At 62.9% G+C, this 9,405-nt stretch overlaps 1 protein-coding gene across 1 annotated transcript; it reads right to left on the minus strand.

Annotated features, from left to right (window-relative positions):
- Nucleotides 1–2,866: 2,866 nt before the first annotated feature.
- LCN9 (lipocalin 9) lies at nt 2,867–4,581 on the minus strand. Its single transcript, XM_047698925.1, is given in 6 exon segments — nt 2,867–3,007; nt 3,127–3,311; nt 3,680–3,730; nt 3,733–3,752; nt 3,893–4,031; nt 4,383–4,581. Coding segments are annotated over 6 exon segments (735 nt in total).
- Between the last annotated feature and the right edge of the window lie 4,824 nt (nt 4,582–9,405).

Below are 9,405 nucleotides of genomic sequence, written 5' to 3' on the forward strand. Positions count from 1 at the left end.
TGGTGACTTTCCACTCACTCTCCTGCAGCTCATTGGACTTCGATCCTGCCAGACTCACGCTGAGGTCCTGCTCACTTGCCGAGGGCGGCCCTCGGTGGCCACAAGGCCAGTGGCAACGTCTCTTGGCGGGTCCCTTGCGCCCCGCGAGTCCTGCTTTGCCCGGTGACCCCGAGACCGTGGCCCAGCTTCCCTGACCCTGCCTCTGCCCCCTTGTCCACCTGGAGTGTCTCTGGGGTTGGGTGACCCGTAGGAGCATGCTGAGCCCCAGAGCCTGGCTTAGTCAGCAGGGACTGGGGTCCCTCCAAGCTCTGCTCTCTGCTGGGAAGCCCCCATTCTGTCCCCAAATGCCGACTCCCCGTACCCGCAGGCCCTGCCCGGGGGCCGCTTCTCACTTGTCCCTTGCCATGGCCCAGCTGGCTGGACTGAGGTGCAGGAGTTGGAGGTCGGTGGGCCACGGGGGTGCAGGGGTGCGAGGTGCGGCTCAGCTCCCTGCCCGTCCTGACGGACATGCTCTGTCTGAACCTCTCCATGGCGCGGAGCGCCTGGACCCCTGGTCCTACAGCAACCCGACTCTGCTTATGAGCAGACACTGTTCCCCGCAGCACCCTGGGAGAAGGGCTGTGGGGTGGAACCCCCCCACGCCAAGATTTGTGGCTTTGAATCTGGCTGCTGACCCCAGCCAGGGCCGTCCAGCCCATAATCCATCCTGGAGGTTTCTGGAACGGTGGGCTGTGGGGAGATCTCCGGCTGTGGAGGGTGGCCAGGGCCAGCTGCTCTTCAGACTGGGGGTGCCCAGGGGCCAGGACAGCCCCCTCCTCGCCCTGCCCGCCAGCCGGAGAAGCGCTTACAGAACCGGTGTGCAGAGTTCGGTCCCTGTTCCTAGTGGCTGTGAGGGAGGTAGAGGGAATCCCCGGTGGGACGCGAGGGGGCAGCGATGGTGGTGGGGTCTGGGTGGGGCCTGGGGAGGGGGAGATGATGGGCGGGGGAACCTGCTAGCATTTTGAGGGTTGACTTAGAAGGAAGGACACACATTTTCTCTTTTTAACCTTTTATTTTGAGATAACTGTGGACTCACACACAGCTGTGAGAACAGCGTCAGGAGACCCCTGGTGACCATCACCTGTCCTCCCGATGCCCCCGTCCTACCCGCCACCCCCCCCCCGACATGGGCCCTGGCGTCACCCTCACCCCCACCCCATGCAGCCTGTTGGTGTGCCTTGCGGGTGAGTGTGAGTGTGCATCTGCGGCGCCGTGCCTTTCCCGGGGCCAGCAGGCTCCCACACCCTCCGGCAGAGTCCAGATGCGCCGGGACCCTTCAGGCCGCACCCCTCCCCACCCTGAAGCCCTGGAAGCCACAGAGTGGCTCTGTTTCTGTGCCAACACAGTCTGGAAGTGTCGCCTTCTGGGGCTGGCCGCTGTTACTGGACACCACCGCCTCGAGACCCTCCAGCTCCTTCCTGTTCACGCCGAGCCATGTCCCGAGGCGCGGGGACTGCTGTGTTCCGCCGGTCTCCTGCGGGGGGCGGGGCCGGGGGTCTCCAGGCAGGAGGCCGTGAGCGCGGCTGCTGCGGGCGTGTGCCTCCAGGTGTTCGTGGGCTTCTTTCCATATTTTGGGGACCAACATCCAAGGGACAAGCTCTTCTTGTCCACGAATGGGTGAACCATGGACTAGTGGGAACTCTCCATGTACCCATAAACATGGGATGCGGCAGGGGTCCAGTGTCCCAGCTGATGAGCTGATCGCCTCCGAGGGGTGACGGTCACCGCCGTCCACCTCACGCCCCTCCTGGGGGCGCCGTAGGGTCCTCACCTCTCAGATGAGGGGACTGTGGAGGGCCTGTCCCTGGGAGGTGTGGGTGGGGGCAAGCCTCACTGGGACACGGCTGCCCCCTGAGGAAGGAGGACAGCTCAGAAAAGGAAACTGGGGGCTGAATGGGCACCCCCCCCAGTTACATGCACGTTCCAGTCCCCACCTTTAAAACCTGTGGTGTGACCTTATTTGGAAAAAAAGGGTCTTTGCAGATGTGATTAAAGTGAGAATCTGGAGGGGCGCCTGGGTGGCTCAGTGGGTTAAGCCTCTGCCTTTGGCTCAGGTCATGATCTCGGGGTCCTGGGATGAGCCCCGCATCGGGCTCTCTGCTCAGCTGAGAGCCTGCTTCCCCCTCTGCCTGCCACTCCCTGTGCTTGTCTTCTCTGTCTCTCAAATAAATAAATACAATCTTTAAAAAAAGTGAGAATCTTGAAATGAGATCATCTTGGATTACGCAGTGAGCTCTGAATGCAGGGACAAGCGTCCTTATAAGAGGAGGAAGCAGAGAGATGCAGACAGTGGAGAGGCTGGCAGAGGCCCGAGATGCACTGCCCCACCCGACCTTGACCTCCGGCTCTGGCCTCCAGAGCTGGGAGTAGGGAATTCTGTCTCGATACAACCCCCAGGCCATGGCCAGTTGCTACAGTGGCCCCAGGACACGGACACGTGTGCTCGCATGCTCCCACCCCAGAAGGCTCCGGTTACTCGGGCAGGGGGAGGGCTGGGTTTGCAGAAGCGGCCCCACGCCTGCACCCAGCTTCCTCCCACTGAGACCTGCTCCCCCGCCAGCCCCTCACGAAACACACACCGAAAGGCCTGGGTGGGTTCCTCTACTTCTTGTATTAGAAACAGGTATCTGGGAAGACAGAGCTGGGCTTGCAGACGGGGCCTCACTGGGGTCCCCATCCCCCCAGCCCTGAGACCCTGGGGCTCCCTGAACACCTCTGCCCCAGGCCCTCCCAGCCCGAGGCGCAGGTGCAGAAGGCGGCAGACCCTACTTTGGCTGCTCAGGCTGATGTCACCCTTTGGGCTCAGTCCGGACTTTCTCAAATCTGTTCATGAAGCTGGGGCTCGGGTCCGGCACCTGTCCTGAGGACAGAGCAGCGGGGGTGGGGGTCCCTCACTGCTTGCTCGGGACGTGGGTGCACAGAGGAGGTCTCGGGGGACGCGGGCAGTGCTGACGCTGAAGGGGGCGCCCTGAGTAGAGACGGGGCTGTGCCCGGTGGAGGGTCCCCCACCCACCGTGATGTGTCTTGACCGTGGCTAGACCGGCAGGTGGGGGCTTGGTGTGTGGCCAGAGCCCCCCAGGATAGGACGTGTCTGCGGAGGATGGGGTCCCCCAGGGGCCGGCCAGTCTCTCCTAGCCGACAGGCAGAGTCGGGGGCGAGACTGTAGAGTGCCAGCACGTTGGTCTCTGTCCTGTTCCTGATGTTCCGGAGGTGGAAGGTGACACACAGCTCACAGTCAGTCTCTGACAGGAGTACCCTGTTGTCACCCTCATCTGTGTGCAGACTTGGCTCAGAGGGGCCCCCGCTGGCCCCGTGGGTTCCGCACTGGGTGTGCTGTGTGGCCTTGGGTGCTGGGCAGGTGGGAGGAACGGTGCCCCCCGGCAGAGGTCTCTGGACGTTGTCGTGGAGCAGTGCAGGCCCCCTACCCTGAGCCCCACTCTGGCACACCTGCCTCCCCAGGGCCGGGGCGGGGGCGGGGACCTTCCCGAGGGTGGCGGGCCAGGTCGGGGCTCTCACGTCATGGGCAAGCTGTCACAGGGCCCCATGGAATCTCCGAGGTCAGAGCTCACCAGCAGAAGGCCAGGGCCCCGAGGGATGGGAGTGCGCCGGCACCAGGCGGGGAGGACCCTCTTGCACTTACAGCTGACCGTGTACGCCCCGTCCTTCTCCGTCTTCTCGCAGACCACGGCGCCTGCACGCACTCCCCGTGCACCCTGAGACCAGCTGGGTGATGCCAGGCAGCCGACCCCATCCCGAGCCCGACCCCACGTGCAGCCCTGCCCTCCTGCTTTCCAGGGTGCAGGTGGCGGGACACCCGGCCTCCCCAGTCCCGGCCGGGACAGGCGGCACGCACATGAACTGGAAACAGAGCCTCAGTCCGCTGTCTTTCAAGCTTTGAATTTTCCGTATGAAGACCCTCAGGTCCCCGTTTTCCTCAATCCGCTTCATGTCGTCCGAGGCCATGCACACCGAATACCAGAGCCCTGAGACCCACAGACAGGACCCTGATGGGCAAAGAGCCTCGGGGGCAGCCCAGGACTTCCTGGAGCCTCCTTCCTGGGGCCGGAGCCCTGAGTGTACGGCTGCCAGCCAGGGTCCTCCCCTCGCTGCCCTCCCGGGAGCCCCTTCTCTCTTCTCAAGGACACTTCTCTCAAGGAGCCCCTCTGCCTGCCCAGGGACCCCTCTTCCCTTCCAGGGACCCCGCAGCATCACAGCTGGGGGAGGAGAAGCAAACCTTCCCGGAGCCGCGCCCTCCTCCAGGTCAAAGACCGCAGACCGAGGGAGGACGGGGGCCTGCGGCCCGGCCCGGGGAAAGGCCCAGACTCCGGACCGCAGACCCACCGTGGCCATGTCATAGTTCCTCCGCACGATGGCTCGGGGGTTGAGCTCCTGTGTGGAGACAAGGCTCAGCCCCAGGCCCAGCAGCAGTAGTGCCACTGCCCCCGGTGGGGATATTGCCTGTGGCCTGCCACCTTTATACCCCTTTCTGCCCTGTGGTTTCTGCCCCCAGCACGGCCTGTCCTCTGCACCCATCCTCTGCATGCTGGGAACACAGCCAAAGGCCCACGGAGGCCACCACCTCCCACCAGGTTTGGATATCCTGCAGCCAACCATGGGCTCACCCCGGAATCTGTTCAACAGGGTGTCCATCTGGGTCAGAACCACAAGGGGAAATCAGGTGAGGCCGGGAGCCCTGGGTGGGAGCCCCCAGCAGCTGCAGGGGCCCCGGGTGACGCCGGGCCCTCCCTGGGCTCCCCGTGTTGCTGGAGCTGGGCAGCAGACATGGCCATGTCCCTGCCTGGGCCTCGAGAGCATTTAGGTCCCATGTGACCATGCGGGCGGGATCTATGTGGGCCATCCCAGCCTTGAGGATGTGTCTGTGAATTTGGAGTGAAGGTCCACGGGGCCCTGGAAGGGATGAATCCAGGGGGAGGGCACATGATGGAGCCCCAGGCAGTGGGGTCAGAACGAGAGAGATGTTTTGCGGTTTGGGGCCTGGAGACCACAGACATGGTTTTAGACAGACGTGGGCCTGGCCTCCAGCCTGTCCCCGTCCTGGCCAGGGTCCAGGGCAGTGGTGGAAAGTTCCCGATCTCCCTGTGCGGCCTGCAGGCACAGGGCCGGCAGAGGCCCCCGGAGGACTGACCAGGACGTCGGACCCCAAATCCTACGGAGAGTGCCAGATCCCGGCTTGTGCATCAGTGGACGCCGGTTCCAGGGCCCGTGAGGACAGCGAGTACCAGTTCTTGGGAAGCCCACAGAGGTGGAGGCCGGCAGTAGACAGTGAGCGGCGGTGACCAGGGCCGGCCTCCCCACCCGCTGCCCTTGCTGACTGCTGGCCGGCCCCTTCCTGGCCACCCCTGCATGGCTCCTTCCACCTCCAAACCTCTGTCCCATTCAGGTGGCTTCTGGAACGCCTAAACTAGCCCCTCAGTCCCTGATCTTGACTCTCAGGGAAAGACGGCATCACGGAGGCCTGTGCGGGGCTGGGGCGGCCGGGTTCAGGGGCGACCTTTGGCGGCTCCGAGGAGTGGGCCCGCCCGCATCAGTCTCCCCCAGGGCTGGACATCGGGCGGAGGCCCCGGGTCGGTCTCTGCCCCGCATCTGCCCTCCCTGGGGCTGGGCAGCCCCACAGCGGGGTCTTCTGAGGCCCACAGTCTCGCAGCAGGAGGGGCCTTCCATGCCCGCCCGGGTACCTTCCGGGCAGCGGGGTGTGCAGAGACGGGTGTGAACTGCAGGGGCACTGCGGGGAGGGGCGGGCGCACGGGGGGAAGCCTCCGCATGAGCACAGAGGCGGGAGCCAGGCGTCTGGGAGTGGAGGAGCGGTGGGGAGGCCACCGGGAGAGCGAGCTGGGCCCACACTACTGCCCGCGCCTCGGGCCCCCTCAGCAGTGCGGGCACAGGTCCGCGGGCTCGACGCCATCCGTCTGTGGCGGTCTGTCACGTAGCCTCAGGGAGCCAAGACACCACGCACGTGGGCTAAGCTCTCGACAATAAACGTGACTTTGTTTTCAAAGGGGAGGCGTTGGGAAAGGTGCGTGTTACGACCACAGGTCATGATGGCGGGTTCCACGTTCTGTGATTTCACCCGGTCTCCGTGCACCTGCAGGGTTGCCCGGCACCGGCGCGGTGGTGTCTCCGGTCTGAAGGATGCGTGCTGCGGGAGCGTGCTGGATGGCGCCGGGCGGCAGCGAGGGGGACGCCACGGTGGGACATGGGGATACGTGGGAGCGTGTCAGAGGCATGAACACACGTGCCTGAGTGAGGGTGAACTCATGTCCCTGTGAGTGAGGGTCAGTTGTGAGAAAGCAGGGAGGGGACAATAGAGGAGACAAGGAGCATTTAGAGATCTCCTTTATGCTTTTATTTTTATTTTATTTTATATATTTTTAAAAAGATTCTTTTGATCTTCTTTAAAAAAGATTTTATTTATTTATTTGACAGAGATTATTACGTGTAGGCAGAGAGGCAGGCAGAGAGAGAGGAGGAAGCAGGCTCCCCGCTGAGCAGAGAGCCCGATGCGGGGCTCGATCCCAGGACCCTGGGATCATGACCTGAGCTGAAGGCAGAGGCTTAACCCACGGAGCCACCCAGGCGCCCCATCCTTGGCTTCTCGACTGAGACCGGGTCCTGTCCTCCGGCGACTGTGAGAAGCCCCCGCCAGCAGAGACGCCGTTATGACTGAGTCTCCCTGACATCCTCGTCCTCAAAGGGCCTGCTGACGTCACCACCTGCAGGGCAGGGGACAGCGTCCGGCCTGAGGCTGTGCGAAGACCCGAAGATGGACGCTCGGCAAGCACCACCTTGTTCCCTCCGTCCCCCGCCCTGTCAACGGGCCCTTCGGGAGGGATGTGGACCAGTTTGAGTGACCACAGGGATGACGTCACTGGGACGCATGGGGCCTCTCTAATGCCCTTGAGTTAATTGAAGATGCTGCGAAGACTGCCCGTGCGGCGCCGTGTAAGCAGACGCCCCACGAGCAGACACGGGCTGCATTGGCGACGCCATTTTCTCGTGGCCATGCGACAGGAGGTGTAGAGACAAGTGAGTTAGTTTCACGACAGAGTCGTGTGTGGCTCAGTAGACCGGACTATACTGATTTCCGTGTTTTCTCCGTCTAAAGTCATTAAAGACACTCGTTCCTTCTTTTCTTTCATCCTACGTCTGCCTTCAAAACCCGGTCGGTGTGTTTTGGGCACGCACAGGATGTCTCAGGTCAGAGCAGCCGCATTTTGTGGGCGCAGTAGCCCCATGTGGCTGGTAGCTACCGAGCCGGGCCATGCCGATGGGAGGCCTCCTGCCCACGCGGGAGCGCTCAGGAACGAAGACCAGACACCTCCACTTTGCTTCAACACAGAACCCTGGAGCCCTACAGACCCGTGACCAGAGATCCCGGGGTGAGCTCAGGAGGTTGGCCGGAGCCCGAAGGTCGTCGTTGGAATTTAATGTCTGTGATTTGGGCTTTAATCCCTGTTCATAAGCATCGGCCAATGAGGGAGCTCATAGCTTTTATTGAAGCCGCCATAGTCTTGGGACAAATGAGCCATCTCATTTAATCTGCGGGAGGAAAAAGAACAAAAAGTCTACTTGTGGGGCCCGTCACACCTCCTAGTCCAGGAAGCCCTCCTTGGGAGAGCTGGGTAGGGGGAGACTGATACATTTCTTCTCCGCGGTCCAGGAGAGGCTCCACGGGCTGTAGCCGGAGGCCCAGAGGCTGTGTGCACCCGTCCCCGGAGGGGAGCTCGGTGCCCTGAGAGTGCCGACGGCACAGAGCTTCCCCGCCGCCTCCTTCCAGAAGCAGGAGCATCAGACGTGTCCCGAGGTCTGCCAGCCAGACGTGGTAAACCCACGGCAAGAAGGTGGCAAAGGCGCGACTGATTACTGTTTAAAACCCGCTTCTCCCTGCTCCTCCCTCCAGAACACCACGAGCTGCAGGAGGAAGATGCTCTTACGGATTTCCTGTGTCTTAGAGCTTGTGTTGCTCGAGGATCACGTCCGGTGAACATGAACTTCCGGCGAGTGCGGACCTGCAGCGGTCGGCGGAGAGGACACGGAGGGCCGGGTTTGGCGCAGAGTTACTAACACTCTCGAAAGCGACCAGACCTTCCCTTCTCTGTGGGACAAAGCAGCGTGTCCCAGCTTTAACTGTTCCGTGGTGAGGGGGTAACAGGGCAACCTGGGGGGCAGGGGGCAGCGGGAAACCAAAGCCCCTGCTCTCGGGGAGCTTCCCACTCCAGAGCGGGAGGGCAGGGCAGACCTACGCGAGTGGGCGACGTCCAAGTTGATGCGACAAAGGCGTGAAGGAAAAGGGGAGCGAGGCGAGGGGTAGTGTCGGCTGCTCCTCTGCACAAAGTGGACGGCCCTGAGCAGCCTGCTGGGGCCGCAGGTGGGCCCGGGGCGGCCCGCGGTTGACACAAGAGAATTCTCTCCTGTAGAAATTTCGTTCTCGCCCACTCGGCACGACCGTCCAAGGAACCCAGCACTGCTCCCGAGTGGTATTTGAGAGGCAGCCGCACTGTGAGAAATTACGTCTTCACAGAATCGCGCGTCTGATACGAGGCTTACATGCAGATGTGCAAAGAACTCTTCCCGCTCAGCAGCCAGGAAACCACCTAATTAGAAAATGGGCGAAACCCGAGCGCGCGGCTGGCGGAAGATGCCAGAGACAAACGGGCTTGCGAGAAGGTGCTCCAGGCCGTTCGTCCCTCAGTGGCCGGCCAGAACCGTGCGACGCCAGCACACGCCGAGAGGATGACCCGGCCCCTAACCCTGCCCCCACCGGGCACAGGCGGGGACCCGGGACAGTGGGACTCTTGTCCGGGCTGGGGCCGCGCCACACAGGGCAGCCACTCTGAAGACCGCTGGGCGGCTTCCAACAGAACTAAACAGTCTTCCCGACGGTCGGCGGCCGTGCTTCTGGTTATCGGAGGGGTCTGAAGGCGCACGTCCCCTGAGAACCCACCCAAGCTGTGTGTGCACCTCGCTTCCTAATTGCTGAGGAGTGGAAGCGACCGCGGTGCCCTCTGGTGGGTGAATGGATGCGCCAGCTGTGGCGCTCCCCAGACGAGGGCCTATTGCTCGGCGCGAAACAGACATGAGCCCCGGGGCCGTGGAGACACGGAGGAACCCTCGACGCACATCACTGAGCCACAAGAGCGGTCTGGAAAGGCCCCATGTGGCACCTTCAGCTCCGCCGAATGGGAGTCCCGAGTCTCGTCTGGCAACCTGCCCTCCGGGGGCTTCTCTGCTGGCCAGAGCTCGGCTGTGGGAAGACCCAGAGACTGACAGCAAAGCGGGGGAGCCGGGCAGGTTCTGACGGGGACAGAGAAACCGGAGACGGAAGTCCCCACAGGTCCCCTGGAGATC

Source organism: Lutra lutra, chromosome 13 (assembly GCF_902655055.1).
Source record: "Lutra lutra chromosome 13, mLutLut1.2, whole genome shotgun sequence".
Taxonomy (NCBI): domain Eukaryota; kingdom Metazoa; phylum Chordata; class Mammalia; order Carnivora; family Mustelidae; genus Lutra; species Lutra lutra.